At 38.9% G+C, this 16,951-nt stretch overlaps 1 protein-coding gene across 1 annotated transcript in view; it reads left to right on the top strand.

Annotated features, from left to right (window-relative positions):
- The window catches only part of LOC106088400 (cell adhesion molecule Dscam2), a gene marked incomplete in the record, with an annotated part of 263,277 nt that overhangs the window by 210,780 nt on the left and 35,546 nt on the right, over nucleotides 1-16,951 (top strand). The window contains 5 exon segments of the mRNA XM_059361431.1: nucleotides 2,834-3,142; nucleotides 10,589-10,744; nucleotides 14,747-14,926; nucleotides 15,155-15,529; nucleotides 15,781-15,906. Of these exon segments, the coding sequence (XP_059217414.1) occupies nucleotides 2,834-3,142; nucleotides 10,589-10,744; nucleotides 14,747-14,926; nucleotides 15,155-15,529; nucleotides 15,781-15,906 (1,146 nt within the window).

Here is a 16,951-nt window from a genome sequence, read left to right as displayed (position 1 = left end):
ATCTACGCCATCGCTCTCCTCTGTACACGGTCCAGTAGCTCCAGGGATGATTTTGAAGCTCCAGCCCATGGGTTCTACTCCATTTTCGGTCTTATGAAAGTGGTGTCGATGTTAAGAAGATCAGACGGAGTGAAGTAATTCCTACACCGTTTAAGGCAGCACTTGAATGCTTCTTTCGACACTTCGAATACATGTTTAGCCCAACGGACATCACTTTGTATTTTCATGGTCAGAACATCAAGAGCTTCTGATTGCTCCACATCTATACCGTTGACAGACAAAGATGATCGTAATGGTCACGCAAACGATTCGGCAGCGAATCGTTTGCGTGACAACAAACAGCACTGAGTTTTCAGTGCATTAAAATCTACTCGATTCTTTCGACCCCACTTAGGAATGGCCAGCAAATCCTGGCAGAGTTTATCGTCCATAACCCGCCTCTTGTCCTTAATCTCTCGAAAACTTGGCCTATGGTCGAATGAGTACGAATGACAGAGATTACTGTCATTCGCAAACGAGTAGATCGGTTTCGATGTCTGACCCAACAGATCGTTGATGAAAATTAGAAAAAGAGAAGGAGAAAGAACCGAGCCCTGGGGTACACCTGCGGTCAATTTGTGCTCATTGGATGAGAACCCATCTATAATGACTCGAATGGTGCGACCTCTGAGAAAGCTCGAAATAAATCGAACGAAGCCATTACCGACACCAAATGCGACAAGCTTTGATAGTAGTCAGACCCTATCAAATGCCTTGGACAATCTCACCAAACTGGTGGATTGAGCGACTCCAATGTTCCGACAGAAGTGCCATAAGGTCACACGTAGAGCGATTTCTGCGGAACCCATACTGTTGGTCGCTAAGAAGGCCATTTGACTCTAAATACCTCACAAGATGGCGATTAACCATGCTCTCCATGACCTTGGAGAGAGCGAAGCATATCGCAATTGGCCGATAATTCGCAGGGTTGTTTGCCTCACCCCTCTTGGGTATTGGCTGAACGTTCCCAACCTTCGAACGCGCCGGGAAGACTCCCGCACGGTAGGCAAGATTGAAAAGGTTGGGCAATGGACGAGTGAGCAACGAAGAGTACTTGCGCAAGACAAGTGTTGATATGCCATCCGGTCCCGGGGATTTATTTACGTCTATTGTAGATTTTCAAGAAACCTTAGAGCTCCACGAGTTCGAAAAAATATTTGGGGCATGATGCCAGATACATTTGGTTGGAGTGGTTGATTGCTATCTGTTGCTTGAAGAGTTCCCTGCAAAAGTATATCAGCCAACAGGTTAGCCTTATCAACCGGGTCAGTGAACGTTTGATCGTCCTTAACAAGAGTTGGAATAGATGAAGAACTACCCTTTACTCTTTTCACGAAGGACCAAAAGCACTTTCTTCCTTACATTCTTACTTACTTACTCACTCGATATTTTTCGATTTGGTCCAGATTTGGATAAAGCTGCCATATAGACCGATCTCTCGATTTAAGGTTTTGGACCCATAAAAGACGCATTTATTGTTCGATTTTGATGAAATTTGTGACAATGAGTTGTGTTAGTCCCTTTGACATCCTTCGTTAATTTGGCGCGGATCGGTCCAGATTTGGTTATAGCTACCATATAGAACGATCCGCCGATTTAGGGTCTTAGGCCCATAAAAGCCACATTTATTGAGTTGCCCAAGAAGTAATTGCGGATTTTTAAAAGAAAGTAAATGCATTTTTACTAAAACTTAGAATGAACTTTAATCAAATATACTTTTTTACACTTTTTTTCTAAAGCAAGCTAAAAGTAACAGCTGATAACTGAGAGAAGAAAGAATGCAATTACAGAGTCAGAAGCTGTGAAAAAATTTGTCAACGCCGACTATATGAAAAATCCGCAATTACTTTTTGGGCAACCCAATATTATCCGATTTTGATGAAATTTGGAACAGTGAGTTGTTTTAGGCCCTTCGACATCCTTCTGTAACTTGGCTGAGATTTGGATATAGCTACCATATAGACCGATCTCTCGATTTAAAGTTTTGGCCCCTTAAAAGGCGCATTTATTGTCCGATTTTGCCAAAATTTTTGACAGTGAGTTGCGTTAGGCCTTTCGACACCCTTTTAAATTTGGCCCAGATCGCTTCAGATTTGGATATAGCTGCCATATAAACCGATTTCTCGATTTAAAGTCTTGGTCCCATAAAAGGCACATTTATAGTCCGATTTCGCTGAAATTTGACACAGTGACTTATGTTAGGCTTTTCGACATCCGTGTCAATCAAATGATCACTCACTATCCGTGTTGACTTCGGCACACATTTCGATAAAGCTGCGATGGGGGCATAAATTATGCCTTTTTCACCGGATTATAAGGAAAGGTGGTTTACATATCTACCCCAGGTTGTGGGTATCCAAAGTTCGGCCCGCCCAAACTTAATCCCTTTCTACTTGTTTAAATATCTGATTGGCTTTTCTCTGTTTTAATTTTAATTTGATATTTATGTATGTTCGGTTGTGCCATTGAGACTGATTTCAATTTGATTTGATTTGCAACCATCACTCCCAATTAATTGCATGTTCCTTCTTTTCAAAAATTGAACAAAATTCAATAAAATTCTATATTCTCTAGAAATTCAAGTGTTTTTGTTAGAAAAATGAATAAAATTTTGCCATGTAGTATGGACTATGTACTGAACTTTTGTCAAGTGCTTTAAAAATAACTCAATTTTCATTTCAATATGTTCTCGTTCTTTGTGTCGTTGTCTTCTTGGTTGCATGGACGGAAATGATGTGGATGCTGATGCTGCTGCTGCTGCTGCCATTTCTCCCTCACTCTTGGGCCATCACAGTTGATTTTCCAGCCAAACTAGAAATAAAACGTACATCGAATTTGGAAACCTATCTGCACACACTACACAAGGCCACCAATTACTCGTTGCGGGTGCTGGCTTATACGGCCACCGGTGATGGCGTAGCCAGTCAGCCATTATATTGCCAAACGGAGGACGATGTACCAGATGCACCGGCTGCCATCAAAGCAGCTGCTCTAACGGCAGATTCCATTTTGATTTCATGGCTGCCACCGAGAAATCGCAATGGCATAATAACCCATTATACAGTCTATTCAAGAGAAGCCGGACGTAAAGGACAAGCGAAATGTAAGTACTCATCTCAATGGTATTTTTACTTCCTAGTTTAGGATGATTTCCTTTTTTTTTTTCATTGCTAGCCTCTATCTGTAGGAGGGGATGGTATGGTAAATTTGAAAGTTAGTTGGTAACATCATTCGATTGTTGTATTACCATAGGGTTTTAGAAGAAAAACTTTATGGTAGTAATTTGGGGATTTCTTTTCATATGTTGACGCTGTGGTTCTTAAAGAAAATGTACTGGGCATGCAACTGTTGATGCCGCTTTGCCTGAAGTTGGCTGGCATGAACTGCAATGATGTGTTGGAACCATTTCTTGAGGTCCACCGTAATATTGAAGCTAATGCCACTCATTTAGTTGAAAAGCGAGCGAAAATTTTAATTAAGCAATGGCACGATGTTTGAAGAGTTTGTCTAATAAAGGAGAACCTACTATTGGGTTGCCCGAAAAGTAATTGCGGATTTTTTTAAAAGAAAGTAAATGCATTTTTAATAAAACTTAGACTGAACTTTAATCAAATATACTTTTTTACACTTTTTTTCTAAAGCAAGCTAAAAGTAACAGCTGATAACTGAGAGAAGAAAGAATGCAATTACAGAGTCAGAAGCTGTGAAAAAATTTGTCAACACCGACTATATGAAAAATCCGCAATTACTTTTTGGGCAACCCAATACATTGAGTTGAATTAGATCCCATCCCGAATATAATGCAAGTCGAACTACATATGGAGATGGTCACCCTATCGGCCGATGCCCCGATTTAAGGTCCTTAATCCATATAAGTAGTAAAATTAATACCCTTTGGACTTAGCACAGTCCATGTTTTCGAAGTTTATCTGCATCTATGTTAGATGGCTTATCAAAGAGCGGGAAATGTTTTACTTCAAAGCTGGAAATTTCATAACAATTTCAAGAACGGCTCAGATGTTTGACTAGATATCGAGTTAAGTTGGCCAATACTGCGACTAAAAAGCCAACTTGTCTTTAAAACAGATGTTCCTTGGTTATAGGGTGCACAAAATTCAGTTTGGCCCAAACTTATGACATTTTTCTTTGCCATGTTTTTTTTCCTCATTTTGATCACCAATACCAAGAGTTACCAAAAAAAAAACTCTAGGAAAACCTGAACGGCCCAAACGAGAAAAAGAAAACGCTCAGTGAAAAGGAAATAATGGGCAAAAAGCAAAAAGACAAAAAAAGAGTCAACCAAGTATTTGTAAAGTTGAAATGAAAGTTTCGTTTCGTGAGAGTAGCATGAACAAAAAGCCATGGTGATAGGAAAAGTTTTGCTTCGACTTATCATTGAAAGTCATGAAAGGTGCCGTAATATCCGGAAACTTGCCTTAGCAAACAACTCGCATTCGAGCTCTCATATTTAGAAGGCCAGAATGCACCACACTTTTTTTTTTTCTTTTGCAGTAGCCTTGCAATTCAATGTTGCTCCTCCAAAAGACGAAAAAAAAATTGAACTCTCTGTTTCCTGTTTCTGTTCCTTCATCTTGTGAATTTAGTTTTATTAGCTGAAGTTTTTCTCCTTCTTTTTACATGACTAGCTGGCTATAGATTTGAAATGGAAAAGTTTTGGCATTTAATTTCAATTTAATGCCCTTTAGAAAGCAGACGAAGCTGTGGCCAAAGTTATTGCCGGGGAGATTTTATACTCGGTATTCGGTTCTTTGCTTTATTCTAGTTTTCCTTGTTCTGTACCCCAAGAGCAATGATTTGTCTGGTAATTAGCACATAATTGAAAACAGGTCTTAATTACGAATGTCTTCAGATGAAGTTTGCCTCCACAATGAGTTAATTTATTGGAAATCGAGAAAAAAAAAAATATTTAAACTTTTAATATATAAAGGTTTAATTATGATTGTCTGTATGGGAGTAGAATTGGTTCAATTGCTGGAAAAGACATAAAAGGGAGTCAAAATTACCAGGGTGGATCTTTGAAAATTATGTTTAAGGCATTGTGGGCAATAAAATCAGAAAACAAGTAAAAAGGCATAAAGTTCGGCCGGGCCGAACTTTGGATACCCGTCACCTCGGGTATATATGTGAACCACCTTCAAAATCAAAAAACGGTGAAAAATGCATACCTTATGCCCCATAGCAGCTATATTGAAATATGTTCCGATTTGGATCAAATACTAGTAAGTACAAGTCATTGTTTAATTGTGTATAACAAAATATTGATCTCTCTATATTAAAAATAATCCAATTTGAACCATATACGACACGGATGTCGAAAAGCCTAACATAAGCACTGTGTCAAATTTCAGTGAAATCGTGTTATAAATGCACCTTTTTTGCGCCAAGACTTTAAATCGAGATATCGCTCTATATGGCAGCTACATCCGAATCTGGACCGATTTGGGCCAAGTTGCAGAAGAATGTCGAAGAGCATAACCCGACTCAAATTGCAAATTTTGCCCATGAACATTCCACAAAGGAACAGGGGCAAACTTCTCACATATCAATGAGTGCAATCCGATTCAACTTTAAGCTCAATGATAAGGGACCTGCTTATTATAGCCGAGTCCGAACGGCGCGCCGCAGTGCGACACCTCTTTGGAAAGAAGTTTTAGATGGCATAGTACCTCACAAATGTTGCCAGCATTAGGAGGGAAAACCACCGCTGAAAATTTTTTCTGATGGTCTCGCCAGTAGTCGAATACAGGCGTTCAGCGTCATAGGCGGACATACTAACCTCTGCGCTACGATGGCCAACCCAACCCACTGTCCCGAATTTCGGCGAATAGGACACAAAATGCGGCTTTTATGGCTCGAAAACCTTAGTCTATATGGCAGCTTTATCCAAATCTGGACCGATTTGGGCCTAATTTCAGAAGAATTTCGAAGGGAATAACCCAGCTCACTGTCCCAATTTTCGGCGAAATCGGACAATAAATGCACTTTTTTTTGGCACCGAAAACTTAAATCGAGAGGACGATCTATACGGCAGCTTTATGCAAATCTTGATCGATCTAGACCAAATTGCAGAAATATATCGAGGGGCTTAACTTAACTCCCTGTCCCAAATTTTGGTAACATCGGACAATAAATGCGCCTTTTATGGGCCCAAAAACCTAAATCGAGAGATCGGTCTATATGGCAGCTATATCCAAATCTGAACCAATCTGGGCCAAATTGACGAAGGATCTCAAAGGGCCTAACGCAACTCACTGTCCCAAGTTTCAGCAAAATCGGATAATGAATGTGGCTTTTATGGGCCTTAGACCCTAAATCGGCAGGTCGGTCTATATGGCAGCTATATCCAAATCAGAACCGATCAGGACTAAATTGATGAAGGATGTCGAAGAGCCTAACACAACTCACTGTCCCAAGTTTCAGCAAAATCGGATAATAAATGTGGCTTTTATGGGCTTAAGACCCTAAATCGGGGGATCGGTCTATTTGGCAGCTATATCCAAATCTGAACCGATCAGGACTAAATTGACAAAGGATATCGAAGAGCCTAAGACAACTCACTGTCCTAAATTTCAGCAAAATCGGATAATGAATATGGCTTTTATGGGCCTCAGACCCTAAATCGGCAGGTCGGTCTATATGGCAGCTATATTCAAATCTGGACCGATCTGGGCCAAAATGACGAAAGATGTCGAAGGGCCTAACACAACTCACAGTCCGAAATTTCAGTAAAATCGGATAATAAATGTGGCTTTTATGGGCTTAAGACCCTAAATCGGCGGATCGGTTTATATGGTGGCTATATCAAGATATATTCCGATATAGACCATCTTCGAACTTAACCTGTTTATGGACAAAAAAAAAATCTGTACAGAGTTTCAGCTCAATATTTTTATACACTCCACCATGGGATGGGGGTATACTAATTTCGTCGTTCTGTTTGTAACTCCTCGAAATACTCGTCTAAGACCCCACAAAGTATATATATTCCTGATCGTTATGACATTCTAGGTCGATCTAGCCATGACCGTCTGTCTGTCCATCCGTCCGTCTGTCTGTCGAAAGCATGCTAACTTTCGAAGGTGTAGAGCTGGGCGCTTGAAATTTTGTACTAATATATCTTATTAGTGTAGGTCGGTTGGAATTGCAAATGGGCCACATCGGTTCATGTTTTGATATAGATGTTATATAAACCGATCTTGGGTCTTGGCTTCTTGAGTCACTAGAGGGCGCAATTTTTATCCAATTTGGCTGAAATTTTGTACAACGTCTTTTGTTATGACTTCCAATAACTGTGCTAAGTATGGTTCAAATTCGGTCCATAACCTGATATAGCTACCATATAAACCGATCTGGGGTCTTGAATTCTTAAGCCACTAGTGGACACAATTATTATCCGATTTGGCTGAAATTCTGCAAGAGGTGTTTTGGTATGACTTCCAATAACTGTGCTAAGTATGGTTCAAATTCGGTCCATAACCTGATATAATTGCCTTATAAACCGATCTGGGGTCTTGACTTCTTAAGCCACTAGAGGGCGCAATTATTATCCGATTTAACTGAAATTTTGCATGGCGTGTTTTGTGGTAACTTTCAACGACTGTGCTAAGAATTTTTCAAATCGGTCCATAACCTGATATAACTGCCATATAAACCGATCTGGGTCCTTGACTTCTTGAGCGTCTAGAGTCCTCAATTCCTATCCAATTTGGATAGGAAATTTTGCACGACGTCTTTTGTTATGACTTCCAATAACTTTGCCAAGAATAGTTCAAATCGGTCTATAACATGATATAGCTACTATATAAACCGATCTGGGTTCTTGGCCCTCTACAGGGAGCAATTCCTATCTGACTTGGCTGAAATATTGCATGAGGTGTTTTGTTATGACTTCCAAATACTGTATTAAGAATGTTTCAAATCGGTTCATAACCTGATATAGCTGTCTTATAAACCGATCTGGGGTCTTGACTTCTTAAGCCACTAGAGGGCGCAATTATTATCCGATTTGGCTAAAATTTTGCATGACGTGTTTTGTTGTAACTTTCAACGACTGTGCTAAGAATTGTTCAAATCGGTCCATAACCTGATATAACTGCCATATAAACCGATCTGGGGTCTTGTCTATTTGTCCCACTTCTTGAATTCTTAAGCCACTAGTGGACACAATTATTATCCGATTTGGCTGAAATTCTGCAAGAGGTGTTTTGGTATGACTTCCAATAACTGTGCTAAGTATGGTTCAAATTCGGTCCATAACCTGATATAATTGCCTTATAAACCGATCTGGGGTCTTGACTTCTTAAGCCACTAGAGGGCGCAATTATTATCCGATTTAACTGAAATTTTGCATGGCGTGTTTTGTGGTAACTTTCAACGACTGTGCTAAGAATTTTTCAAATCGGTCCATAACCTGATATAACTGCCATATAAACCGATCTGGGTCCTTGACTTCTTGAGCGTCTAGAGTCCTCAATTCCTATCCAATTTGGATAGGAAATTTTGCACGACGTCTTTTGTTATGACTTCCAATAACTTTGCCAAGAATAGTTCAAATCGGTCTATAACATGATATAGCTACTATATAAACCGATCTGGGTTCTTGGCCCTCTACAGGGAGCAATTCCTATCTGACTTGGCTGAAATATTGCATGAGGTGTTTTGTTATGACTTCCAAATACTGTATTAAGAATGTTTCAAATCGGTTCATAACCTGATATAGCTGTCTTATAAACCGATCTGGGGTCTTGACTTCTTAAGCCACTAGAGGGCGCAATTATTATCCGATTTGGCTAAAATTTTGCATGACGTGTTTTGTTGTAACTTTCAACGACTGTGCTAAGAATTGTTCAAATCGGTCCATAACCTGATATAACTGCCATATAAACCGATCTGGGGTCTTGTCTATTTGTCCCACTTCCGTTATGATTTTCCCAATATTTTTACCAAACCTCATTTTTCGAGACGCTCTTAAATTTGAGCCCAAAGAGCATAATTCTAGCCCTTTCCGTTCACGCTGGTCTCATATTTACCATTTTGTACTTTTTAGTACCGAATCGTACGAATATCACCAAATCCAGCCTTATCCCGTGCCAACGACCCAAGATCAACATAACCTGATACAGCTCCCATATAAACCGCTCTTGGATCTTGTTTTCCTGAGCCGCTAGAGGGCGCAATTATCACCAAATTTGACTAAAATTTTGCACGAAGTAGTTTGTTACGACTTTTAACAACTGTTCCAAATATGATCTAAATCATTCAATAACCTGATATAGCTCCCATAGAAACCAATCTCCCGATTATAATTCTTGAGCATCTAGAGGGCGCAATTCTAATCCGACATGCCAAAAATTTTTCACAATCACTTCTTCTATGACCTTAAAAATGGTGCGAATATGTCCTAATCGGTCTATAACCTAATATAGCTCCCAAATAAACCAATCTTAGACTCCCATATAAACCGATATTGATGTATATTTACTTCATGAGCCGCTAGAGAGCGCCATTATTACCCAATTCAACTGCAATTTTGCTCGAAGTGGTTTGTTGTGATTTTCACCAACCGTTCCAAGTATAGTCTAAATCAGTCAAAAACTTGATACAGCTCCCATATAAACCAATCTCCCAATTATACTTCTTGAGCCTCTAGAGGGCGCAGTTCTTATCCGATTTGGCACAAATTTTGGCCAGAAATTTTGCACAATCACTTCTTCTATGACCTTAAAAAAGGAGCAAATATGTCATAATCGGTCCATAACCTGATATAGCTTCCATATAAACGAATCTCCCGATTTTATTTTTTGAGCCACCATAGGGCGCAATTCTTATCCGATTTGTTTGAAATTTTGAACAATGACTTCCTTTTTGGTCTTCAACAGCCAAATCAATTTGACTGCAATTTTGCACGGAGTGGTTTGTTGTGACTTTCAACAACTGTTCCAAGTATGGTCAAAATCAATAAATAAACTGAAATAACTCCCATATAAACCAATCTCCCGATTATACTTCTTGATCCTCTAGAGGGCGCAGTTGTTATATGATTTTCCAGAACTTCTTCTAAGACTTTAAAAATGGTCCGAATATGTCACAATCTGTCCATAACCTGACATAGCTCCTATATAAACAGTTCTACCGACTTTATTTCGTTTATTTAGCCGATTTGGCTAAAATTTTGCATTATGACTTCTATTATGGTCTTCAATGACTCCGATCGGTTCATAACTTGGTTTAGCTTTAATATCACAACAATTCTCCTTTGTTTGCCTATAAAGAGATATCGGGCAAAGAATTTGACAAATGTGATGATTTCTAAGATTTCTGCTTTGTCTTACTAATTTACTTTTAGTATCTATTGAGGCTTTGGTTCATTCATATCGTTCGACCACCTAGAGAGATTCACTTTTGGAATTCATATATTGCACAAAAAAGCGTTTTTGTCTTCATTTCTAGCTACCACATTTTGTGGCATTGTATTTTTATAAATATTTTAATTTCTTTTTTTATTCATCTCTCTCTTTTTATTTTCTAGCTCACATGGTGCGTGTCGATGAGTCTGGCTATCCGGTTACCCACGAAGCACGCAGTTTGGCTGAGAATCAAATGTATGAATTTTGGGTATCCGCTTCAACATCTGTTGGTGAGGGTGAGCCCACCTCTGTGGTGGCCCAAGCCACAAACACACGTGGTAAGTGGAAAATTGAAATTCGTTTTGATTTCATTGGCATTTTGGCAATATGATTGTTTTAAAAAGCTTTTCATGCAGAAATGTCCTTCTACGGTATGCAATGTGAGTGTGTGTGTGTGTGTGCGAACATGAGAATGTTCGTTTAAGTACGAGTATCAGCCCATTTTATTTAAACTCATATCAAATGTTTACCGTTTGGTGGTTTTGTACGACTGTTTTTGTATTTATGCCAATTTTTGTATGGTTTAAAACTTTCAATGAGGTTTATGTGGGTTTAATATTTCGAGCACAATGTGATATTTTAAAACAACAAAAAAGCATAAATGCAAGTGCTCGTGTGTTGTGCAATATGCACAACAAATATTGCTGGTAAAGATTCGAAGAAGAGTAATATGTGCATCAATCTTAAGGTACATCTACAGATACAGATGGACCGTACTATTATTGTTAAAAGTCATAAAATAATACCACGTTTAAAATTTAAGCCAAATAATTGCGCCCTCTAGAGCCTCAAGAAGTCAAACCGGGAGATCAGTGTATATGGGAGCTACATCAGTTGATAAACCTATTTTGACCATAATTGGCACGCTGGTTGGAAGCCAAAGCCAAAATTAACTTGAAAAATTTCAGCCAAACAGGGTGGTAATTGCATTTTCTAGAGGCACAATTCGGAAATCTGTTTATAGGAGCTGTATCCGGTTATAAACCGATTTGAACCATACTTGGCACAATTGTTGGAAGTCATAACAAAACACACCGTACAAAATTTCAGCCAAATATGATAAGAACTGCCTATCTAGAGGCTCCAGAAGTCAAGATTCAAGAACAATTTGTTTGTGGTAACTATGTTAAATCATGGGCAGATATAGCCCATGTACAATCATAATTGACGTACACTGATAAAAAGTATTTGTGTAAAATTTCAAGCATACAGCTTTACTCCTTCTAAAGTTAGCATTCTTTCAATAGACGGACAGATGGACAGACCGACGGACCGATGGGCGAACAGAGGGACGGATATGGCCATATCGAGAAACCAGTGTTACAGATTTCGTTAATATCGGGTACAAAATACCCGATAATGTATAGCCCGGTGAGGTTCGCTGCGCCCTAAAATAGCTTTGGATAGATTTTTATACCCTCCACAATAATTCATCCGAAATATTCATCTGAGACCCCATAAAGTAGATATATTCTTGATCGTCATGTCATCTTAAGTTGATCTAGACATGTCCATCCGTCTGTCCGTCCGTCCGTCTATCTGTCGAAAGCACCCCAACTTTCGAAGGACTAAAGCTAGCCGCTTGAAATTTTGCACATATACTTTTTATTAGTGTAGGTCGGTTGGGATAGTAAATGGGCCAAATCGTTCCATGTTTTGATATAGCTGCCATATAAACCGATCTTGGGTCTTCCCTTCTTGAGCCTCTAGAGGACTCAATTCTCGCCCGATTTGTCTGAAATTTCGCACGTGGTGTTTTGGTATCACTTCCAACAACTGTGCTTTGCATGGTTCATCTTGGTCCATGTTTAGATATAGCTGCTATATAAACCGATCTTGGGCCTTGATTCCTTGAGCCTCTAGAGGGCGCAATTCTCGTCCGATCTTACTGAAATTTTGCACGTAGTGTTTTGGTATCACTTCCAACAACTGTGTTAAGTATGATTCAAATCGGTTCATAATCTGGTATAGCTGTCATATAAACCGATCTGGGATCTTGACTTCTTGAGCCAATAGAGCGCGCATTTCTCATCCGATTTGGCTGAAATTTTTCATGAGAAGTTTTGTTATGACTTCCAATAATTATGCTAAGCATGGCGCAAATCGGTACATAACCTCATATAGCTGCCATATAAACCGATCTGGGATTTCGACTTCTTGAGCCTCTAGAGGGCAGAATTCTCATCCGATTGGGCACAAACTTTGTACAACGGCTTCTCTCATGACCTTCAACATACTTGTCTAATATGGTTTGCATCGATCTTAGCTTGATACAGCTCCCATATAAACCTATCTCCCGATTTTGCTTCTTGAGCCCTTACGAGGCGCAATTCTTATCCGAACGAACTGAAATATTACACAATGACTTCTACAATGTTCAGCATTTATTTATGGTCCGAATCGGACTATAACTTCATATAGGTCGAATAGCATTACAGTTCTTATTCAATATTCTATGTTTGTCTAAAAAGAGATACCGCGCATAGAACTCGACAAATTCGAGCCATGGTGGAGGGTATAATAGGATTCGGCCCGGCCGAACTTAGCATGCTCTTACTTGTTATTAAATAAATACGCCTTTGTAAATAAATGAAGAGGAACAGTAGTAAATTTGGTTTCCATGGGAGCGTATGATTTACAACTGAATTATATTAGAAAAAGTATACGACCCAGTGTACTACATATGCAGCAAACATGACATATCATAGCAACCATGACAAAATCATTTTTATACTCTCCACCATAGGATGGGGGGTAGACTAATTTCGTCATTCTGTTTGTAACTACTCGAAATATTCGTCTGAGACCCCATAAAGTATATATATTCTTGATCGTCGCGACATTTTATGTCGATCTAGCCATGTCCGTCCGTCCGTCCGTCTGTCTGTCGAAAGCACGCTAACTTCCGAAGGAGTTAAGCTAGCCGCTTGAAATTGTACACAGATACTTCTTATTAGTGTAGGTCAGTTGGTATTGTAAATGGGCCATATCGGTCCACATTTTGATATAGCTGCCATATAAACCGATCTTGGGTCTTGACTTCTAGAGTCTCTAGAGAGCGCAATTCTTATCCGATTGGAATGAAATTTTGTACGACGTGTTCTGCTATGATATCCCACAACTGTGTCAAGTATGGTTCAAATCGGTCTACAACCTGATATAGCTGTCAAATAAACCGATCTTGGATCTTGACTTCTTGAGCCTCTAGAGTGCCCAATTCTTATCCGATTGGAACGAAATTTTGCACGACATGTTTTGTTATGATATCCAACGATTGTGCCAAGTATGGTTCAAATCGGTTTATAACCTGATATAGCTGCCATATAAATCGATCTTGGGCCTTGACTTCTTGAGCCTCTAGAGTGCGCAATTCTTATCCGATTGTAATGAAATTTTGCACGACGTGTTTTGTGATGATATCCAACAACTGTGCCAAGTATGGTTTAAATCAGTCCATAAGCTGATATAGCTGCCATATAAACCGATCTTCGGTCTTGACCCTCTAGAGTGCGCAATTCTTATCGGATTGGAATTAAATTTTGCACGACGCGTTTTGTTATAATATCCAACAACTGTGCCAAGTATGGTTTAAATCGGTCCATAACCTGATATAGCTGTCATATAAACCGATCTTGGGTCTTAACTTCTTGCGCCTCTAGAGGGCCCAATTCTCAACCGATTTGACTGAAATTTTGCACATAGTGTTTTGATACACTTCCAACAACTGTGCGAAGTATGGTTCAAATCGATCCATAACCTAATATAGCTGCTATATAAACCGATCTCCCGATTTTGCTTCTTGAGCCCCGAATTGGACTATAATTTGATAAAGCTCCACCTCCTCCTCCGCCCATATTCATTATTCTTTGTTTGCCTAAAAAGAGATATTGCTCATAGAACTCGACAGAAGCGATCCATGGTGGAGGGTATATAAGATTCGGCCCGGCCGAACTTAGCACGCTCTTATTTGTTTTTTTCTTCTTCAGCCCCTAAAGTGAGCAATTCTTACTAGATTTGGCGGAAATTTTACACAATGACTTCTACTATGGTCTGGTACCATAATTTGATACTGTTCCAATTACATAGCAATTCTTTTCCTTTATCCTTTGTTTGCCTAAAAAGAGATACCGCGCATAGAACTCGACAAATGCGAGCCATGGTGGAGGGTATATAAGATTCGGCCCGGCTGAATTTAGCACGCTCTTACTTGTGTTTTTTAATTTTATCATTTTGATCACCATACTCTTACAACAAAACATTTTCTTTTCGTTTTTGCTCAGCTCCAGCAAGGATTGCTTCCTTTGGCCAATTGGTGCGCAAGGCTGTGGGAACTAGTCTAATACTTGAATGTCTCGCTGTAGGAAATCCCACACCAAGAGCCCGTTGGCTAACACGGGATCGCCCGGTCACCTTTAGTCCTTTCTACGAAGTGACAAATGAGGGAAACTTGAAAATACACCGTAAGTCCTTACCCATAAAGTTTTTCATTTTTAATACGACAGAAGAAGAAAAGAGAAAAATAAAAACCTTAAATGTTAATTAAAAAATCTTATTGTGTTTCATCTCTCTCCTACTTTTTGTCCCCCCCTTTATCCGTTTTCATTTCATGGTTTCTCTTGGTTTCTAATACTCCTAACACTTTACATCACCACATTCGATGACATTTGCCTTGCTATCATTTCGAGCAGGAGTCGAGGGCAGCTTGTCCGGAAATTACACATGTACAGCAAACAATCTTTTTGGCAGTGATGAAATACAATACCAAGTGATTGCCATGAAGCCACCAGCCTCACCGCAAATCATTGTCCAGTATGCCTCGGCGGATAGCATACGTGTAAGCTGGGATCCACCCGATGATGGTGGTGCTCCTCTGCAGGGCTATGCCATATCGTATCGCATTATGGGTGAGACATGGTCCCAAACGGAATTGATGCCCGAGAATAATGCCTACACCATAACAGGATTGAAATGTGGCAATCAGTACATCATCAAAATGTCCGCTCACAACATTGTGGGCGATGGTTCGGCAAGTGAGGAAATTAATGTTTGGACCAAGGGCAAAGGTAAGCAAACCATAATTTGTAGCAGGACCAACACCCCCACTCGAAGGGGAAAGTTGACAAACGGCATTGCAAATGTTTAGTTTCTTTATGTGTTGCTACATTTAAAAGCTGTTTGTTACCTCTCATTCCTCTTCATTCGTTCGTGTATGCCCCTATTTTTGGGTTTTGATGCCCTTTTTAATTCCCCATCTGCTCATTTAGCATTACCACTCTGCTGTACTTGTGTTTTTAATCCATTTTCTATTTCACAGCATCCCAGGCTCCCATTGGCAACGATCTAATTGCAACGAACGCATCGTGTGTTAATTTGAAATTGTCAGCATGGAATAATGGCGGTTGCCCAATTCATCATTTTTCCATTGAACATCGTCCTCTGGGTAAGTTGTCCTTTTTAACTAACATCAAATTTTGGTCCTTGGTGACGCTCATCCGCGCCTTGTTTCGTTGATTATTTATTGCGGCTTTCACCGCAACCAACTAAAACTACTGCGTCTCTCACCTCTTACCTCTCTCACTATCAGACGATGTAAAATTTCAGGCAAGAGTTGCCAACAAATTCCATTAAACCATGAATGTTGGGAAGAGAAAATTTAGTCAAATTTTTTCCTGAGTGAAAATTCCATGAAATTTTCTCTAAAGACAAAATTTCCATTAAATTTTCTCTAAAGACAAAATTTCTATGAAATTTTCTCTAAAGACAAAATTTATATAAAATTTTCTCCAAAGACCAAATTTCCATGAAATTTTCTCTAAAGACCAAATGTTCATGAAATTTTCTCTAAGGACCAAATGTTCATGAAATTTTCTCTAAGGACAAAATTTCCATGAAATTTTCTCTAAAGACAAAATTTCCATGAAATTTTCTCTTCGGACAAAATTTCCATGAAATTTTCTCTAAAGACAAAATTTCCATGAAATTTTCTCTAAAGACAAAATTTTCATGAAATTTTCTCTAAAGACAAAATTTCCATGAAATTTTCTCTAAAGACAAAATTTCCACGAAATTTTCTCTTAAGACAAAATTTCTATGAAATTTTCTCTAAAGACAAAATTTCCATGAAATTTTCTCCAAAGACAAAATTTCCATGAAATTTTCTCTAAAGACAAAATTTCCATGAAATTTTCTCTAAAGACCAAATTTCCATGAAATTTTCTCTAAAGACAAAATTTCCATCAAATTTTCTCTAAACACAAAATTCCATGAAATTTTCTCTAAAGACAAAATTTCCATGAAATTTTCTCTAAAGACAAAATTTCCATGAAATTTTCTCTAAAGACAAAATTTCCATGAAATTTTCTCTAAAGACAAAATTCCATACAATTTTCTCTAAGGACAAAATTTCCATGAAATTTTCTCTAACGACAAAATTTCCATGAAATATTCTCTAACGACAAAATTTCCATGAAATTTTCTCTAACGAC

Source organism: Stomoxys calcitrans, chromosome 2 (genome assembly GCF_963082655.1).
Source record: "Stomoxys calcitrans chromosome 2, idStoCalc2.1, whole genome shotgun sequence".
Lineage (NCBI taxonomy): Eukaryota > Metazoa > Arthropoda > Insecta > Diptera > Muscidae > Stomoxys > Stomoxys calcitrans.
The sequence above is the reverse complement of the archived record's forward strand: the minus strand, read 5'-3'. Positions and strand labels throughout refer to the sequence as shown.